Source organism: Sorex araneus, chromosome 4 (assembly GCF_027595985.1).
Source record: "Sorex araneus isolate mSorAra2 chromosome 4, mSorAra2.pri, whole genome shotgun sequence".
Classification (NCBI taxonomy): Eukaryota; Metazoa; Chordata; class Mammalia; order Eulipotyphla; family Soricidae; genus Sorex; species Sorex araneus.
This window is the reverse complement of record NC_073305.1, coordinates 9,142,879-9,162,738: the sequence shown is the minus strand read 5'-3', so window position 1 is coordinate 9,162,738 and position 19,860 is coordinate 9,142,879. Positions and strand designations below refer to the sequence as shown.

Here is a 19,860-nt window from a genome sequence, read left to right as displayed (position 1 = left end):
GTAAATAGGTCTCGAGGTCGTGGAACTGCCGCCACCCTGAGCGAGCTGGGAAGGCGTGGAGCAGGCATGTCTTTCTGAGCTGAGCTGCAAAGCTCCAGCTCAGAGTCACGGACAAAGTGTTTGCATGACCAGATGGCAGTGGAGAAGGCGGGCATCGAGGTGCACCAGAGAAAAAAGACAGTCACACCCAGCTCGCCAGTGCCACGGAGAAACGGAGGGCCAGTGCTTCCATTGTATCAAGGGACTGTTTTTCCTAGAGAATACGCATTTAGATGTGGGCAATCAGTCTTTAAAGAATCGTCATGTTGATGAGTCAAAAGTTCCCCAGCAGTTGGGGCTGGAGCGATAGCACAGCGGGTAGGGCGTTTGCCTTGCACGCGGCCAACCCGGGTTCGAATCCCAGCATCCCATATGGTCCCCTGAGCACCGTCAGGGGTGATTCCTGAGTGCATGAGCCAGGAGTGACCCCTGTGCATCGCCAGGTGTGACCCAAAAAGCAAAAAAAAAAAAACAAAAAAAAAGTTCCCCAGCGGCTGACCTTCCCACAGCGCAGAGCCGAGCAGCAATGAACTCCTTTTTGGTAAAATTAAGGCTTTGTTAGGATACAGTCAGTTCTGTTACAATGTGACGCATTTCCAGAAGCTCTGGTGAGTGCAGGGAAGACCACAGGAAATTGATGTTAGTGCCTTGTCACTCCGAAGTTGCAGAAACCAGAATGAATTTAATAAAAACTATCGTTGTAGCCGCCAGAGTATAACCTAATCCCATAGCAATGTGTCTGAGGGCCTGGGCTTAATCGTGGCATCATTCCCTCCCCCCGTCCGTTCATCCCACCCCCAAAATACAACAGAATCCACCACTGAGGTTATGTATCTGTCGAGTTGGTCAGGAGATGTGGAATGGCCACAGCACACGGCGCTTTCCCGGCAGGACACTGCTGCTCGCCGCAGGCCTGAGCTGCCGCCGCCCCCCGGCACACGGCCTCGCCCCGGGTGTCACTGTCTGTTCACCTGGATTACTCAGGGAGGAAAGGAGATACAAACCAATGAAGGTTATTCTCTCCTACATTAATCACCTGGGGATGGACCCGCACTTCCTGCCTTTATAGGAATACCGGCTGTGTGACCAGCCTGTGGGGTTAAGGTCCCTGGCGTGTAGTTTAGTAGCAGGGGTCCTGGGTTTGATCCCCAACACCAGGGAAAAAGAAAGGTCACAAAAAAAAAAAAAAAAAACAACCTGTCTCCATAGATTGTTCTTGGAGACCGCTCAGGAACGCGACCCCGTGCCCGGTCACTGTTCCTCTTGCTGGCGCTGCTCACTGGGGCTTGCTCACACCTGCCCCACAGGAGGCCGCGCACTTCCTGTTGGAGCAGATTCACCGGGGCACTCGTGGGCCACAGACTTGGAGCCTCCTGTTTGCGGGACAGGAGCTTTTTGCCACTGAAGCCACCCCATGCCCCCCACATTCTGTTTCTGGACTTGGAAATTGGTTTAGGACGGAAATGGGAGTTGGTAGATCCGGGAAAGAAGTCAGGCGTCCCACGGCGGGGCGAGCCTTCGGGGCCCTCCCGGCCCCCTCCTAAGACGGTCTCCCAGGGTCTCCGTGGCAGCTGGGCAGCGCGTGTGCTGGCTGGGGGTTGGGAATCGGCAGGGAAGTTGGCAGAAGGAGCCCAGTGCTGCCCCTGCAGTGCCGGCCTGCTGCTTTGGGCAGGCCACTGGGGCCACGAGCACTGGGGCGGCGAGCCTTCTTCCTGCCCCAGACTTCGGCCCTCTCGGGGCTTCCGCCCGCGCCTGCTCTTCTAGGAGAATGTGTGGGGTGGATTGCCATGAAAAGCAGGTCCCGTCCGTCTCTTTTCTCTTCAGCCCTTAAAGATCTCTGGACCCTGCAGTTGGAAATTGTGGCCCGGCCGACAGTCAGGGCTTCTCCTTCGTCCCTGTTCCGCGTGGCTCTGCTCTCCCTCTTCCCCTTGCCTGCCCTCTCCCGGCCTGCAGCCTGGCCTCCTGCTCTCTGCCTTCCACTCCTGCGTGGCTGGTCCCTGCCGAGGTCGCTCCCTTGGGCCCTCGGAGGTGCCTTCCTTCCTGCCCCTGCCCCAGGTTCTTCTCCCTTCGTTTGCCCTGTCTCTGCACGGTCTGTGGCCCGGCCGGAGCGTGGCTCCGTGAAGCTGGACCTCCATGGAACCGTGTCCTGTTCGCCACGCCACCAGGAGTACTTTGCATCATCACTCGTTCGTCGTTCCGTGTTCTTCTGTCCTTTCTTCTGGGCACCGTGATTGCCACTTCTGTGAACGACAGCTGCCCAGGTGCAGCGTCTCCGCCGGACAGTGGAGACCAGAGGGCCCCATGTCCGCACCCGCCCTCCCCGCACACAGGGGCAGCTCTGAGGCCCGGTCTCCGCGCCTGCTACTTCTGGCCGTTTGCTGTTTCCCTGCCGTGGTGCTCAGTACCTCCCACACGCGGGACAGGTCGTTTCTTATCTGTTCCCCTCCTTTGTTTCATTCGTTTAGTTGGTTGATTTTCAAGGCTCATTGCTGGTGGGAGTCTGGGACCATTGGGGGTGCCAGGGATCGAACCCAGGCAAGGCAGCCCCCACCCGCTGTGCCACTGCTCCAGCCTCTTTGCCCCTTCGGACCTACTTCTCTGTTGTGCCTGTGTTATTTTCTGTTTGGTTTGTATTCTGTTTCGAATTTGTGACTTTGGGGCCACACCCAGCAATGCTCACGCCTTACTCCTGGCTCTGTGCTCGGGGCAGGACTAGCTGCTGGCAGGGCTCTGGGACCTATATGTAGTGCCGGGGACCCCACCCGGGTCCCCCACATGCCCTGCCTGCCGTATGTACTGTTGCTCTGACTTGTCCTTTTCTTTTGAAGCAGCCAACCTTGTTCGATTCTTTCCATCTTACTGGACGTTACAGAGCTGTTGTGTTAGGCCGTATTTGCTGTGTGACCCTGGGAATCCCACAGCACAGCAACATTTAGTAAGAGGCGGTGCACCCGCCAGCAGGCTTTGGGGAGCTGACCTGCAGCCAGAGATGGAGTCCGGCTCCCCCAGTCCTGTTGGCAGCGCCCTCTGGGTGTTCTCGGGGGCAGGAGGGGCGGGCTCCGTGCTGGGGCACTTGGCCTAGAAGAGGCAGGACAGGAACCAAGTAGCTCCCAAGAACTTCCTGAGAAAGAGCAGAAGCTCCTTTGAAATGTGGCATCTGGACTAGTCAGAAGGATGAAGATAGAAAGTAGAGCGGTGACTGGGGGAAGGAGGGAGATTCACTGTTGCCAGAGCGACAGCTTTGCTTCAGGGGCCTCCTCCAGCAGTGCCCAGCCGGGCAGGGCCGCTTCCCTTCGGGGAGGGAACAGGGCTCTGGTGACTTTGCCCCCTGCCTGGTGGGTGGGGTCAGGACTTCCGGAACCAACACTGCCTGTCAGACGGCTCTTCTCTGTCTGGGCAGGGACCCTCGTGACACAGGGCAAGCCCTAACGATCTCAGCAGTGGGGTAGTAGAGGGCTCCGGACTTATGCCACCCGTGGCAAGATTATTTTTAGGACCTTCCTATTAGAAATCACCATTGTCCGGGCTGGAGAGAGAGTGTAGCAGGTCAGGTGCTTGCCTTGCACACGGCGGACGGGGCTGGTCCCTGGTCCCCACGCCCCACGAGGAGTGACTGCTGAGCACAGCAGCAGGTGGCCCAGGAAACAAAATGGTTCAGGACAGAAACGAAGAAGAGCGTTTGTTTAAAACCGTCCTTCCCGGGTTTTTCCATTTTGTTCATTGGTGGCCTTTCAGAAAAGCTTGTGACAGCACTTTTTGTGATACCAAGGCGGGGATGTGTTTTTAAGTCCGTCCTCTTCCGTTCAGTGTCTTTCATCAGAGACAGGTCACTCTGGGCCTGCGCAGAGCAGGGGAGCTGCCCCCCAGTCACATCCGTCTTGTGCACACCGGTTCTGCGAAGCTCACTGTTGTGTCCTGTAGTTCCCGGAGAGGACGACAGGTCACCCGGTGCTCCGTGAGAGCAGCCTTCGTGTTGTGTCTTGTAGATTGTGACAGACCAGCAGACAGGACAGAAAATCCAGATAGTCACCGCGGTGGACGCCTCCGGTTCCCCCAAGCAGCAGTTCATCCTGACCAGCCCCGATGGAGCTGGAGCTGGCAAGGTGATCCTGGCTTCTCCGGAGACCTCCAGTGCCAAGCAGCTCATATTCACCACCTCGGACAGCCTCGTCCCTGGCAGGATCCAGGTGAGACTGTCGCGGTGCCCGGTGCTGGTTGCGGAGCTTCCCGGCAGGTTGAGCACGAACATGTTTCCCATTTATTTTTGTGGTGCTTTTTTTTGTTGTTGTTTTTTTGTTTTTTTTTTGCTTGGGGGCCACACCTGGCAGTAACTCAGGTCACTCCTGGGTCTGTACTCAGGAATGACCCCGGGGTGCTCGGGGACCCAACCCCGGGGCAGCCGAGTGCAAGGCAAGCACCCTGCCCGCGGTACTCTCTGACCCCGTGTTTCTGATTTTTAACTGTCTTAGAGGTTGATTTTGTCCCTCATCAGACCTTCAGAAACCTGTAAATAAATCCAGCAGGTTGCTACTTCCGCTAAGACAGTCGGCAAACGGGCAGCCTAGTCCGGAAGCCGGCCAGGACTGTGCCCAGAGGGAATGAAGTGGAGCCCGGGCAGTCGGCGGCCTGCAGTCAGGAGTTGTGCATAAGTCTCCGTAGCTCCGTGTCGGCAAACTTGGCCCCGGCCCCTCCCGTCCTCCCTGAAGTCCTGCCTCTGTCTGAGTTCTCGTCTCCTCCTCTGCTGTCTCTCCCTGCTCTGGCAGGGGATGGGCTTGAGGCAGGTACAGGAAGAAGAGTGAGGGCTTGAAGGATGCAGGGCTCCCTCGGAGTACTGATTCCCGAGTCCGACAGTGGGTGACGGAGACTCCAGGCCTGGAGCGTGTTCGTCTAGTCGGGATCAAGGGAGAGCCCGTGTGTCTGGTGTGTTTTGCTTTTTAGTTCGTGTTACAGTAGAACATGAAGGTGGCCGTCTTAATCATCTCTCTGCGCCTCAGTGGTGTCCCATGCTCACATTGTCGTGCGACCGTCCACGGCCTCGTCTCCAGAATTCCTTTCTCTTCCCAGAGCAGGCGCTGCCCGGGGAGGCTCTCCCCCTCCCCCCCTCCGGCCCCCAGCAGCACCTTTCTGCCTTCACCTTTCTCCCTCTGGCTGCTGAGAAGAACGCTCCTGTAGCACGAGAGAGTGTTACTCTTTCTGTAACTGGCGCATTCTACTCGCATAATCTTGCGGTGTCTCTGTGTTGCAGCACGCGGTGAACATCCTCTTTTAAGGCAGAATGGGCTTCCATCGTGGGTAGAAACCATACCCGCCACTTACGGGTGGGTTCTCAGCGTTGCTCTGCTTTGGGTCACTTGCTGCAAATAATGCAAGTGCCTGTGGGGGTGTATTTTGTTGTTGTTTTGGCGGGGAGGGGATGCAGCTATGAGAAAATTAAGGAGAGGATTTTATTTTCTTCTAATGGAATAGGGGTCAGACTCCCAACATGCTCAACTTTCACAGCTTTTCTTTTAGGACACTGAGTACAGTAAGGGCCGCTTTTCTTCCCCAGAGTTTGTTCTGGCCATCTAAAAATAGCATACTTTTTCCATTTTCTCATGTTAGTGTCCGTTTTCTTTGAGATGGGAACCGTTGTCTCCCCCATACGAAGGGCAGATAGGCTTCAGGTCCCCTGTTCTCTCGCAAGGAAAGACCTAGTTAGTAGCTTGATTATTTCCCTGGCAAATAGCCCATGTTGCATATTTGTGAGCCGTTTCCTGGAACAAGAGAGGCAGCCAAAACTACCTTGCCTCTTTGTGTTGATCTGTATTGGTTCCCCACGTCGTCCCCAAACCTGGGTTGTGAGGCCAGCCAGGGAGGGGAGGGCAGTGGCACCCCAGCACACAGAAGGGTGCAGTTCTGGGGTCCGTTGTCAGGTGGGCTTTCCCCATTGCTGTCCCAGGTCCAGAGTTAGGAATTGACAGTTAACCACTCTTGTCCCGGGGTGTGGTTTTTAACCTGCACCTGCTTCTCCCGATTCTTTGTAGATTGTCACTGATTCTGCTTCCGTGGAGCGTCTGCTGGGGAAGACTGATGTCCAGCGGCCCCAGGTGGTGGAGTACTGTGTGGTTTGCGGAGACAAAGCCTCTGGTGAGTGACCCTTTCTTGGCTCCGCTGCGCTTGTATCACGGAGCAGTAGCACGAGCTGGACTGGGGGGCGGGGGGCGCGTTCGTGGAGAGACGCTGCGTGGGTGTCGGCTGCGGAATAGGAACTGCACTTCCTGGCTGAGTTAGCTGTGAGCAGGCCAGTTTGTTCAGTTGCCAGATTCAGAAGGAAAAGTGTTCTCCGTGATTCATAAGCCACGTTCGCACGTCAAGCCTTTCTGCGCTCTGAGAAAGTGCTCTTGAGGCGCGGCTTGCACTGAGCTTCGTGATTTCACACCCGCGTAGTTCGCCTCTTCCCCTGTATCCCGACTGTCACTGTCTCTGCCTCCCTGGTTACAGCAGCCTGAGAAGTGGCTGTGACGGGCGGTAGGGAGCACACTGTCTGTCTGGTCAGGGGTCCCCAGCCCGAGTCCCGTCTCTGAGCCGTGGCCGGGGCAGCCCCAGAGCCCCGACGGCTGCTGCGTGGTGGGTCTTCAGGCTCAGCCATCCGAGGCACTTTGTGCTCTTTTCTTTTTTCTTTTTCTTTTTTTTTTTTTTTTGGTTGAACCATGATCTTCTTTTCTTCTTATGTTTTGGAATGTTTATTGAAGCACTAATTTAGAGAGTTGTTCCGAATGAAGTTGTTGCAGACAGATAACATTCCAACACCACTCCCACCACCACCTTCCCGCCCCTCCACCAATACCCCCACGTTCGCTCCTACCCCCCAGCCTGCCCCTTAGCACACATGTAACAAATTTATTTCATATTACTTGGCCCAATAAAACTTAACGGAATGGCAGGTAGAATGATCAGATATCAACAAAAGTCAGCTTGTGGTGATGAATTGCTGTTTGTTTTTAACCTTTCTGAATGAGTGCCGTACTCAGGGCCACGTGATGGGAAGTTCTTCCTGCTCTTTAAAGCAGCTTTTTTTTTTTGCCTTTTGGGTCACTCCCAGCAATGCCCTGGCTCTGCACTCAGGAATTACTCCTGATTACTCCTGGCGGTGCTCGGGGGACCATATGCCTACCCGCTGTGCTTATTGCTCCAGCCCCTAAAGCAGCTTCTTAATGCTTCTTACAAAACTGGTTTCGAGGCTACGAATTCCCTAAGCTGTTCCTGTCCATGAAGCTCCGTATAGTTCCTTCGAGTCTGAGTGACAGTCTAGCTGGGTAGGGTATTCTTTTTTTTTTTTTTTTTTAAGAAATGTTTTTATTTTTATTGATTTTTTTGGGTCACACCCAGCAATGCTCAGGGGTTACTCCTGGCTCTGCACTCAGGAATTACTCCTGGTGGTGCTCGGGGGACCATATGGGATGCTGGGAATCGAACCCAGGTCGGCCGCATGCAAGACAAACGCCCTCCCCGCTGTGCTATCGCTTCAGCCCCTGGGTAGAGTATTCTTAAACTGCTCGTTCTATTGAATTTTTGTTCTCTGTTCTTCTGGCACAGCGGGTAGGACGTTTGCCTTGCACACGGCCAACCCGGGTTCGATTCCTCCGTCCCTCTCCGTCCCGTCTGGGATGCTACTGAAAGTATCCTGCCCGCATGGCAAAGCCTGGCAAGCTCCCCGTGGCATACTCGATATGCCAAAAACAGTAACAACAAATCTCACAATGGAGACGTTACTGGTGCCCACTCGAGCAAATCGAGGAACAGGACGACAGTGTGGTAGTGCTGTTCTTCTGGCTCATCGAGTCTCATTTAATAAATCTGCTGTGCATCTCCTGGGCTTTCTTTTGTGTATAAGTCCTTTTTTGGTCTCGCTGCACTCAGTATTGTCTCTATCTTTGGATTTTGTCATTTTGAGTGCCATGTGGCTTGCAGTTTTCCTAATTTGGTCTGTTTTCACTGGCACCCTGTGGCTTCTTGGATCTTGGTGCCAATAATCCTTAGCTCTGGGAAGTTCTTCTCAATTATTTTATTATTGTTGTTGTTGTTGTTGTTGTTATTATTATATTTACTTTTGCTTTTGGGGCCACACCCGGCAATGCTCAGGGATTATTCCTGTCTCTGCACTTAGGAATCACTTCTGGCAGTGTATGGGGACTATATGCAATGCCAGGGATCAGTCTTCCCTCCCCCAGGCTGGGACTAGGCCATGCTAGGCCAGCACCTTACCTCTGTACTGTCACTCCGGCCCCTTGATGATTTATCGAACGTTTCGTCATCCCATTTGCCTTCCTGCTCTTCAGGGCCCCTCTGGGTCTTAGTTCGCTGCCCTCGAGCCCGCCCTGTAGCCCCCTGGCCGCTGTTACTTCTTTCCAGGCCATTTCCCGCCCTGTTTCCTGTGGCTTCTTCCTCCTGTCGGGCTCCTGTTAACCGGTTTTTTGTATCCCCCACCGCGTTCTTCGTTTCTGTCCCGTGGCTGGAGTGGGCTATTCGCTTCCTCTCTCGTGCTTGGCGCGCTGGGAGCCCCTGTGCGCTCATGGAACACCCTCCTCGTGGTGTCCCGCAGACGGTGGGGATGCCCGGTGTGGACCCCTCCAGCGAGGCCATCTGACTCACTCAGCTGGGGGGCTGCTCGGGCTTCCCCGGTGGGTTCCCGGGTTCCCGGGGGTTGTCTGTCCCGCCCATCCTCGCAGCAGCAGGAGGCTCAGCTGTGAGCAGCGTCTGTGCTCGTAGGCTGTTCTGTGCGGCTCAGCTTCCGGGGTTGTGGATGGGCCTTTAACATGGTTCAGGTCGAGTGCGGAGGCTGCTGGGAAGCCCCCCTCCCCCGACCCCTGTACGGAGAACAGGCCCGGTGACGCCAGCGGGAGGCCCCTCACCTGGGATGGCGGATCAGGGGAGAACCAGAGCTCTGGTACCGCAGGCAGGGCTGCCAGTCTGAGTTCAGCCCCCAGTACCGCTGAGTGTGACCCCCAAAAAGGGTTTCTTTTGCCCCTTCCCCCTCCCCCCAGGCTGTGACTCGGTTTGCTCGGCCGGAGTACCCTCTTCTGCAGCCTCTAGTCCTGGGACATGTAGCCCGCGCGCCCTTTCTCGGACACCCTCGCGCCCTCCTGTGCTTAGCTCTCTGACGGCTGGGCCGCCTGCAGGTGCTTTCCTTAGTCCCATTGGCTGTCTTCCGCGACAGGGTGGACGCCGGCGCTCTGCGGTCTTTCCATTTGGGGAGGGTTTTTTTTGTTTGTCTCTTGTTTGGGGGCCACACCCAGTGTGCTCAGGGCTTAACCCTGGGTGTGCACCCAGGGATCACTCCTAGGGGTGTAGGGGACCCTTTGGGTGCCAGGGATAGAGCCTGGGCGCCCTCCCCGCTGTGTGTCACTCCTGCCCCGTTCTCAGCCTTTTACACAAGTGAAGCATGAGCATTATGGGGGGGGGTCTCCGCTTAGCGTCCCCATCTGGCAGTCCCCTTCAGCACTTAATGCCCTGCTTGCAGACTCGCTGCCCTTGTCTGCGGGTGGGAGAGACCGCTTTAACAGCAGAGCGTGCCCGAGAGAAGAGCTGGTGTCGCTGTGGTAACTGGAGCACAGCTGCTTTTTTTTTTTTTAAATTTATTTATTTTTAATTAGAGAATCACCGTGAGGGTACAGTTACAGATTTATACACTTTTGTGCTTATACTTCCCTCATACAAAGTTTGGGAACCCATCCCTTCACCAGTGCCCATTCTCCACCACCCGTAAACCCAGTGTCCCTCCCACCCTCCCCAATCCCATCTCCCCCCCACCCCACCCTGCCACTGTGGCAAGGCATTCCCTTCTGTTTTCTCTCTCTAATTAGCTGTTGTGGTTTGCAATAAAGGTGTTGAGTGGCCGCTGTGCTCAGTCTCTAGCCCTCATTCAGCCCGCAACTCCCTTCCCCCACATGGCCTTCGACTACAATGTAGTTGGTGATCGCTTCTCTGAGTTGCCCTTTCCCCGGAACGTGAGGCCAGCCTTGAAGCCATGGAGTCAACCTCCTGGTACTTATTTCTACAGTTCTTGGGTGTTAGTCTCCCACTCTGTTATTCTATATACCATAGATGAGTGCAATCTTTCTATGTCTGTCTCTCTCTTTCTGACTCATTTCACTCAGCATGAAACTTTTCATGCCCATCCACTTGACTACAAAATTCTTGACCTCCTTTTTTCTAACAACAGCTGCTTTTTTTTTTGTTTGTTTGTTTTTGTTTTTGTTTTTTGGGTCATATCCAGCAATGCTCAGAGATCACTCCCAGTTCTGCACTCAGGAATTACTCCTGGCAGTGCCTGGGGGGCCATATGGGACACCGGGGATCGAACCCAGGTCCGCCACGTGCAAGGCAAACACCCTCCCCGCTGTCCTATCGCTCCGGCCCCCACACAGCTGCTCTTCAAGGCACACTGCTGAGCCCTTGCACGCGCACTGGGCAGCGGTGTGCAGGCCAGAACCAAGCACAGTGGGACGCGTTTCAGCGGCCACAAATGACACTCCTGTGAACGTTCATTCAGATACATAGCTCAGGCAGAGGGGGATGTGCGATCAACCCCGGAGGACACGTCCGTAGCCAGTCCCAGCTGGGGCAGATGTGTGGGCTGAGGCTGCTCTGGGCAGCACGGGGAGCGTGTCCCTGCAGGGCCAGGAGCAGGTGTTCAGCTGCCCTGCCCCTCGTGTGCCCAGAGCCTGACGGGCTGTCATCTGGCTGTCCTAGCTGTGGGAGCGTCTTTCCTTGCACCCTCCTGGGGCTGCTTGGAAGCTGGTCCTTAGCCTGTTGTCCCGCGGCTGTTGGTGGCCGACTCAGACAGACCTGCCTGAAAGGGGGTGCAGGCAGCTTGCTGCTCCCCTCGCTCACCTGCGTGCTGCTCTCTCGCCTGCCCAGGCCGTCACTATGGGGCTGTCAGCTGTGAAGGCTGCAAGGGTTTCTTCAAAAGGAGCGTAAGGAAAAATCTGACCTACAGCTGCCGGAGCAACCAGGACTGTATAATCAATAAGCACCATCGGAACCGCTGTCAGTTTTGCCGGCTGAAAAAATGCTTAGAGATGGGCATGAAAATGGAATGTGAGTAATTTAATTTTTCTGTATTGGTTTGCTTTTGAATAGCAGTATTTGATCGCAACGTGGGTTAATGAGGAGGGGGAAAGTGAAGTTTCTGTACTGGACTCTAAGACACCGTGGGGCTGGAAACACAGACAGGAAGCCCAGCTTCAGTCCCTGGTGCCTCATGGTACCCGAGCATCCGCAGGAGGGACCCCCAGGCATCACCAAATCTAGCCCCCGAACAAACAGAATCAGTTTCCGAGAGGCTGGGGGGGGGACTCGCGAGCACAGGGAAGCTTGCCATACACGCGGCGGCGCCTGGTCCCTCCTTGGCACGACACACGGTTCCCCGAACATGCCAGGATGGTCGTTGAACACAGAGCCAGAAGTATTCCACAAACACCACTGGGCCCCAAAGCCAAAGGAGGAGAGGCCAGGCCTGCGGCTCTGGTCCTCGGGGTTTGCTTGTGTGGGCCTCCGGCTCCCACTCCTCCCACCAGAACTGTATTATGCAGCGAAGAGAAAACCCCATTCAGGCCCCATTGGGTTTCCCCCCTGGGCCAGGTAAACGGCTCTGCACCAGCTGCGGGGGTTGGTCACTCTGGTGGCGGTGGCCTCCCTGCTCACAGCGGTAGGTTCTGGAACAGAGAGGCGCCGAGTCCCCTCTGCTCTGCCGCCCAGTCTCCTGGGAGTAGACTCTCCCCTCCCCTGAGCGGGCCCGCGCCTCCTGCTTCCCCTCTGACGAGACGCTCGTTCGTTCTGTTAGCCTGGGTCCTCCTGCTGTGTCCCCCACCAGGCAAGGCCCTCCGTCTGAGCTCTCGGCATGCCTCTGGGTTTGACGTGGCCTTCCTCTCCCTTGGCTGAAAACCCCACTGTGAACATTGAGCCCTGGGTCCATGGCCAGAGCCGGTCATCCCGACTCCCAGGGAAGCCCCTTTCTGTACCCTGGACAGTGCTTGTGGATCGGGCCTCTCCTCTAACATGAGTGCTCGTGTTGTGATTTAAGCTGTGCAGAGTGAGCGGAAGCCCTTCGATGTGCAGCGGGAAAAACCAAGTAATTGTGCTGCTTCAACAGAGAAGATCTATATCCGGAAGGACCTGAGAAGCCCCCTGATAGCCACGCCCACGTTCGTGGCAGACAAAGATGGAGCAAGGTCAGTCCCTGATTCCACGAAGGGCTAAAAAGAGCTGCATCCCCGGCCTCTATTTATTTGTTTTTGGGGGGGTTGGTGCTCAGGGCAAAACCCTGTCCAGTCAGCCTTGGGACTGGTCCAAGTTGATGCAGAGCTTCCTGGGCGGAGGGCACCTGTCTGGCCTCATCCCGCCTCACTGCACAGGCCTCAGGTGGCTGATTCCTGAGGGGCTCGAGAGAATGAGAGATGGAGCCGGTGGTAAAGTATGTGGCTCCCGTGGAGGAGGCCCTGGGCTCGATCCCTAGTGCCAAAAGGGCGGGGGGGGGGGGCGCCGGACAGGAGTGGGGTCAGAATTTCAGTTTTCAGGGACTCGGATCATGTGCTGTATTTAGGCGTTGGTCACACGGGAGAGTAGTTGTCTCAGAGGAGCAATTTCAGGGGAGCCCTATGGCCGTGCCACGGTTCCCTTATCAGTCCTGTTTAACGGACCTCTGGAGCTTCAGAGGGCACCCACGGCTTGTGTGGTGCAGAGGGTGAGGCTGGAGACTCCTCCATGATATTCTGAAGACCAGCGTCGCGAGAGTGTCATCTGCGGCCACCGGAGACGCCCCTGATACGGGCATCTCCTGGCACCCGCAGGCTCTACACCGAGCTTCGTGGCCATCTCACTACCCGAGGTGGGAGTTGTGGGGGCCGTGCCCAGCGCCCTCCTGCTGCTCAGACAGCTTTGCAGAGGCAGGAGACGTGAACGCAGCCTGATCCCGCTGAGCGTCAAATGCCGGCGCCATCCGGCTTTCTCTCTCCTAGACAAACAGGCCTTCTCGACCCCGGGATGCTCGTGAACATCCAGCAGCCCCTGATCCGTGAGGACGGCACAGTTCTTCTGGCCACGGACTCCAAGGTGATGTGCTCTGCTTCCTGTTGCCTGTGCGCCCTGCAGGGAACTGACCTCAGTGTGCACCTGCCTTCCTCTTGGACTCCAGAAACCAGGTCGAAAGCATGACTCGTGTGGGTCAGTTGACTGGCGGTGTGTCTCAGGGGTGCCACTGAGAAGCCTTCCAGGAGCCTCGGTCACAGGGCCGGAGCCAGACCGCAGTGGGTAGGGCCCTTGCCTTGCACGTGCCAGCCCAGGGTTGATCCCCGGCACCCTCTGTCCTGTCATCCCCCGAGCCCTGCCGGGAGTGATCCTGAGCGTCACTAAGTGTCACGAGCATTCATTTTGGTGCAAGTCCCTTGGCTTTTTCAGGATCCCCCCTCCTGGCGAACTGCTGGGCTTCCCCAGAAAAAACCACTTAGCTCCTATGGCCTTTTGCCAAGTTGCCTTTTAATTTACTTTCCTTTTAATTAGATGATCTTCAGGAGGAAGTCCAGCAGGATTCTGGAAAATCTTGCCTTGAGCCAGTCAGCCATAGCGAGTTTCCCAGTAGCTTGTAGGAAGAGACGCTTGTCGCGCCGAGAGAAGCAGCAGCTCACTCCGGTGAAGATGACTGAGGAGAGGATTTTACCCAGCCAAGAGAACTTTGGCTTCTCCTCATTTCCGATGAGCCCGAGCAGTAAAGTGACAGCGGCCACCGCTGAGGCCCAGGTTCTCTCTAGGAGGATTGGCTGGCTGGCAGGGCACTGGCGTGGCGCTGTCCTGATTCTGATCCGGAGGTACGGGGGGCCTCCCCGCTCCCTCGTCACGGTCCCGATGCAGAGTGTGTGTCCTCGTCACTGACGGCAGCGTGTCAGCCCCTCGCGCGCCCCAGGGCAGTCCCGGGGGACAGCTGGGAATAATAGACAGGGGGGGCCGCAGCCCGAAAGAAGTGACGTGGGGAAGACGGAGCCGACGGGGAAATGGAAAGGATGGCAGGACGCCTGGGGGGACACTGTGTTAAGGATCGTCCCCTTCAGACCATTCGCCTTCTTGTCGGGGGCGACGCCCACTGGTGCCCCAGCAGCAGTCGGGGCCTTGCGGTGTCAGGGGTCAGACCCAGGGCTCTTCTGTTGCTTCATTTTGGTTTTGTTTTGGCGGTGCCACACCCTGTGCTCAGTCAGTGGACCGGGAAGCGAATCTGGGCCAGCCGCCCTCGCCGCTGTGCGCTGTCCTGCTCGGTGGGGCGTGTGCGCCAGCTCCTCTCTGTCTGCTTCTGCCTGGGTTGAGGCCACGCCCGGCCATGCTCAGGTCTTGCTACTGGCCCTGCCCTCGGGAGTTCCTCCCCATGGGTCTCAGGGGGGCTCAGGGTGCTGGGATGCAGCCTGGGTTGTCGCATGCCAAGGAGCTGCCCTCCTCGCTGCACCGTCACTCCAGTCCCACGAGCTCCAGCTCTTTGGGATGTGTGTGTGTGTGTGTGTGTGTGTGTGTGTGTGTGTGTGTGTGTGTGTGTGTTGCTCCCGGTGATTTATTACATTCAGTATTCCAACACCAGTCTCAACCACCATTACACCTTCCCACAACCATTATTGCAATTTTCCCAACCCCTACCCAAGCCTGCCCCCGTAGCAGGCCCTAAGTGATTTATTTTGTATTGCTTGTTATGATTATTTTGCTAAGATGGTCAAAAAAGATTTCCTTAAAAGAGAAGATTGTTGGGTCTCACCCTGGCGCCGTTAAGCCCTTGTATAAGCGACCACTGACATGTTGGTACGGGTTCGGCCTTGTGTGTTACTGTTTCCTAATCGAGGTGGGCTACCTCCGCTCCACATTGTGGTGTGCTGCTCCCGGCCTGTCGGTGGTGGGTGCCGAGTCTGGCGCTCCGGCTCTCTGAACCGTCTCCAGGCCTCGGTCAGCATCGTTAGGGAAGAAAGGGCGGCCGGGAGCTGCCTCCGCACTCCTCTTGGGCTGACCTCGGAGTCTGCCTTAGGGTCGGGCGTGACTGAGGAGAGGAGGGTAGGAAGAAGTAAGCGAGTTAGATTTGTCAGGCACTTGGCACGCCGTGAGCGCCATCGAGCACTGGGTGGCAGGCAGTGGCACTGGGTAGGGCAGAAACACAGAAACTAGCTAAGAGCGAAGAGGAAGAGTGGCAGCGGCAGGTGGGTGTCAGAGCCCGCGCCGCCTCTGTGAGAGGAAGCGACAGCTCCCACCCTGATGTCTGGCATGAAGTAGGGGCCGCGCATAACACACCTGGGGACCGGAGAGAGAGCACAGGGTTCGAGGCATTGCTTTATGCCCGGGCAGCCCTCGTCCCTCCCTGGCACTAACAGGCGTGGCCCTGAGCACAGAGCTGGGAGTAATCCCCCACCCACCGGAGAAGAGGAAAAAGAAAGGAAAGCGTGGACAGGTAGCTGTCCTCAGAAGCCGAGTGCACGGACTCTGCTTTAAAATAACGCGATGTGCAGGCTGACCTCTTTAGAGCAGGTCTGGTCAGCAGCCCAGCACCTGGGCCCTGGTTCTCCCCAGGCTCCGCCTTGCTGGGCTGCAGGACAGAGCGTGGCCGCAGTGGCTTCCATCACTGCTTTTCTCCCTTCCAGGTCAGTCTCTGTCAGGGTGACTGTTAGCTGGCAGCTCTGACTCAGTAAGCAGTGCTCCTCAGGATCAGAGCTGTAACCCACACAGCAGGGGTTGTACGTACATACATGTCTTGGTGGCTTGGCTTGTTAAAAGCTGTGTAGCTATGTCCCATCAAACACGCCTTTTTGAATCCATTGTTCAGTGGTTTTTAATATCACATGGTCCTGCAACCAGCTCCTCCCAAAAAGACTTCGAATCTGTGAAAGCGTCACTTTCCTTCTCCCGAATCCCGGACCTGCTGCCCGCTCAGCTGACCTGCTCTCCGGCTGGCTCTGCCGGGCGACATGCCGTCTGTAAAAGCAGCCAGAGGAAGTGCCTTGTGCCAGCTTCTTCCCCAGAGCATGATGTTTCCGAGGCCACCCAGGCTTAGTCTGTGTCAATGCTCCTTTTTATCGCCAGATGACATGCACACGTCTCATTTATTTATTGATTTTATTTATTCATCTCTCAGCTGATAAACATGTGGATTGTCTCAAGTTTCTGTCATTGTTTATATCACATTTTATTTTGTCGGCTGATAAACATGGGTTATTTCAGCTTTTTGTCTATTATGAATATTGCTGCTGTGAACTTTTGAGGATGCTTCTTTTGGGTTTGTTTTGGTTGGGGGCCACACCTGGCGATGCTCAGGGGTTACACCTGGGTCTGCACTCAGGAATCACTCCTGGCAGGACTTGGGGGACCATGTGGAATGCTGGGGATTGAACCCGAGTGGGCCACATGCAAGGCAAGTGTCCTTCCCGCTGTTGCTCTAGCCCCTAGGCACACTTTCGTTCGTGTGTGGACATGAGTTTTGATTTCTCTTGGGTGCATACTTTAGAGCTGGGTCCCGATGGTGGGTGACTGTCTCAGCTTCCCGGGAGTTGCCGGGCCCCTCTCCGGAGCGGCGGCATCATTTACCCTCCCCAGCATTGTGGGAGGGTTCAGGGTTTTCTGCATCAGCACCTGACACTTGGTATGTCGTTTTTAACTACCGTGGACTGCAGTGATACTGTGGTCTTGGTGAGCGCTTGCAGTGATAGGAAGCATCTTCCGTGTGCTCAGTTTCAAGCCAGCATTCCATGCGCTTACCGGAGACAGAGGCAGGGTACGCTTTTGTTCACGGCCGTCTTCCTGTTTTTGCTCAACAGGCTGAAACAAGCCAGGGCGCGCTGGGCACTCTGGCGAACGTAGTCACCTCCCTTGCCAACCTGAGCGAGTCCCTTAACAATGGCGACACATCGGAGATGCAGCCGGAGGACCAGTCTGCAAGTGAGATCACGCGGTATGTACCCTGAGGGTGGCTGCGGCACCCCCCCACAGCGCTCTGACACCCAGTCCAGTTTAACTACGGCTGTAACATTGTCGCGGGCCCCCTACACGTCTGTCTTCATTTCAGTTTTAACTATGGGACTGTGGACACATCATACGGTATCAGACAGTCAAAACTGCTTTTCATCCCCAAAATGGAGAGTAGCTCAGTGAAACACGGGAGCAAGCGCGTCAGTGGCAGACGTTTCTCCTGTCAGTTTAACCTGCATGTGGCTTCCCAAGTTGTGGGTGTGGCACAGTCATCACTAGGGTAGATGGCTGTCCCTGAGAGAGTGGCCATCACTAGGGTAGATGGCTGTCCCTGAGAGAATGGCCATCACTGGGGTAGATGGCTGTCCCTGAGAGAGTGGTCATCACTGGGGTAGATGGCTGTCCCTGAGAGAGTGGTCATCACTGGGGTAGATGGCTGTCCCTGAGAGAGTGGTCATCACTGGGGTAGATGGCTGTCCCTGAGAGAGTGGCCATCACTGTGGGTAGATGGCTGTCCCTGAGAGAATGGTCATCACTGGGGTAGATGGCTGTCCCTGAGAGAGTGGTCATCACTGTGGGTAGATGGCTGTCCCTGAGAGAGTGGTCATCACTGTGGGTAGATGGCTGTCCCTGAGAGAGTGGCCATCACTAGGGTAGATGGCTGTCCCTGAGAGAGTGTCATCACTAGGGTAGATGGCTGTCCCTGAGAGAATGGCCATCACTAGGGTAGATGGCTGTCCCTGAGAGAGTGGCCATCACTAGGGTAGATGGCTGTCCCTGAGAGAGTGGTCATCACTGTGGGTAGATGGCTGTCCCTGAGAGAGTGGTCATCACTGTGGGTAGATGGCTGTCCCTGAGAGAGTGGTCATCACTGTGGGTAGATGGCTGTCCCTGAGAGAGTGGCCATCACTAGGGTAGATGGCTGTCCCTGAGAGAGTGGTCATCACTGTGGGTAGATGCTGTCCCTGAGAGAGTGGCCATCACTAGGGTGGATGGCTGTCCCTGAGAAAATGGTCATCACTAGGGTGGATGGCTGTCCCTGAGAGAGTGGTCATCACCGGGGTAGATGCTGTCCCTGAGAGAGTGTCATCACTAGGGTAGATGGCTGTCCCTGAGAGAGTGGTCATCACTAGGGTAGATGCTGTCCCTGAGAGAATGGCCATCACTAGGGTAGATGGCTGTCCCTGAGAGAATGGCCATCACTAGGGTAGATGGCTGTCCCTGAGAGAGTGGCCATCACTGTGGGTAGATGGCTGTCCCTGAGAGAGTGGCCATCACTGTGGGTAGATGGCTGTCCCTGAGAGAATGGCCATCACTGGGGTAGATGGCTGTCCCTGAGAGAGTGGCCATCACTAGGGTAGATGGCTGTCCCTGAGAGAGTGGCCATCACTAGGGTAGATGGCTGTCCCTGAGAGAATGGCCATCACTGGGGTAGATGGCTGTCCCTGAGAGAGTGGCCATCACTAGGGTAGATGGCTGTCCCTGAGAGAATGGCCATCACTGGGGTAGATGGCTGTCCCTGAGAGAGTGGCCATCACTAGGGTAGATGGCTGTCCCTGAGAGAATGGCCATCACTGGGGTAGATGGCTGTCCCTGAGAGAGTGGCCATCACTAGGGTAGATGGCTGTCCCTGAGAGAGTGGCCATCACTAGGGTAGATGGCTGTCCCTGAGAGCATGGCCATCACTGGGGTAGATGGCTGTCCCTGAGAGAGTGGCCATCACTAGGGTAGATGGCTGTCCCTGAGAGAGTGGCCATCACTAGGGTAGATGGCTGTCCCTGAGAGAGTGGTCATCACTGGGGTAGATGCTGTCCCTGAGAGAGCGGCATCACTGGGGTAGATGTCTGTCTCTGAGAGAGTGGCCATCACCAGAATGGGTCACCGTCCCTGAGAGAGCAGTAACTGGACCCCAGCATCGGTGAGAGGCTGCCACAGGCATTTCTTTACAACTTGACTCTTGTAATTTGCTCCTTTCTTGTGGGACAGATTATTTCTGCCCATGTGGTCAGCTTGGAAGGGACATGGCTAGGGACCACGCAGTTTGCTGGCGCTAAAGTTCACTTAAGTTGTTGATCAGCAAAGTTAAGATTCAGGATCCATTAGCTGATGGATTTGAGTTAGGCACAATTCTGATTCTGCCCCTAACTGGGCAGGTGCTCGTAGGAAAGTTATTTAAGCCTTAACTTGCACATCTGTGAAATGAAGAAAATTTCTCCCTGGAGAGTCGCTGATAAAGAGGATGGTTCACAGGTTAGCGTATGTGCTCTGGCGCGTGGGAGCATTGTGGCCCAAAAATTGGGGGGAAAGATTACATGTGAAAATAAATAATATAAAAGGAATGGGATGGGTAAATTTGGTAAAAGTGATAAATTGTGTGGTGAAGGAAAGAGCAGACTCACAGAAAGCCTAGTGTACTCTCTACAGGTCTGTGTATACGTGTACACATGCATAGCACTGTCACACTGTCGTCCCATTGCTCATCGATTTGCTCGAGCAGGCACCACTAACGTCTCCACTGTGAGACTTGTTACTGTTTTTGGCATATCGAATACTCCATGGGGAGCTTGCCAGGCTCTGCCGTGCAGGCGGGATACTCTCGGTAGCTTGCCGGGCTCTCCAAGAAGGACAAAGTAATTGAACCCAGGTCAGCTGCTTGCAAGGCAAAATGCTGCCATAATTTTCAGTGTTTGTTTTGGGGCCACACGCAGTGGTGCTCAGGACTTACTCCTGGCTCTGTGCTCAGTGATCATTCCTGGTGGAGCTTGGGGCATCATATCGGGTGCTGGGGTTGAGGCCGAGTCGACCCCAGGCAAGGTGAGTGTCCTGCTAGGCCCCTCACGGTTTGACGCTGTACATACG

At 55.7% G+C, this 19,860-nt stretch overlaps 1 protein-coding gene across 4 annotated transcripts in view; it reads left to right on the top strand.

The window, feature by feature from the left end:
• Positions 1-19,860, top strand: part of NR2C2 (nuclear receptor subfamily 2 group C member 2) — a 79,825-nt gene that overhangs the window by 48,241 nt on the left and 11,724 nt on the right. For 3 of the 4 annotated variants that reach the window (XR_008629717.1, XM_055134265.1, XM_055134266.1), the window contains 6 exons: positions 4,026-4,226; positions 6,063-6,165; positions 10,939-11,118; positions 12,104-12,251; positions 13,038-13,131; positions 16,851-16,984. Coding sequence is in view for 3 of the 4 variants with exons in the window: in XM_055134265.1 (XP_054990240.1) it covers positions 4,026-4,226; positions 6,063-6,165; positions 10,939-11,118; positions 12,104-12,251; positions 13,038-13,131; positions 16,851-16,984 (860 nt within the window). In the remaining variant the exon portion in view is untranslated. The remainder of the gene's footprint in view (positions 1-4,025; positions 4,227-6,062; positions 6,166-10,938; positions 11,119-12,103; positions 12,252-13,037; positions 13,132-16,850; positions 16,985-19,860) is intronic. The other variant, XM_055134267.1, reaches the window with a different exon arrangement.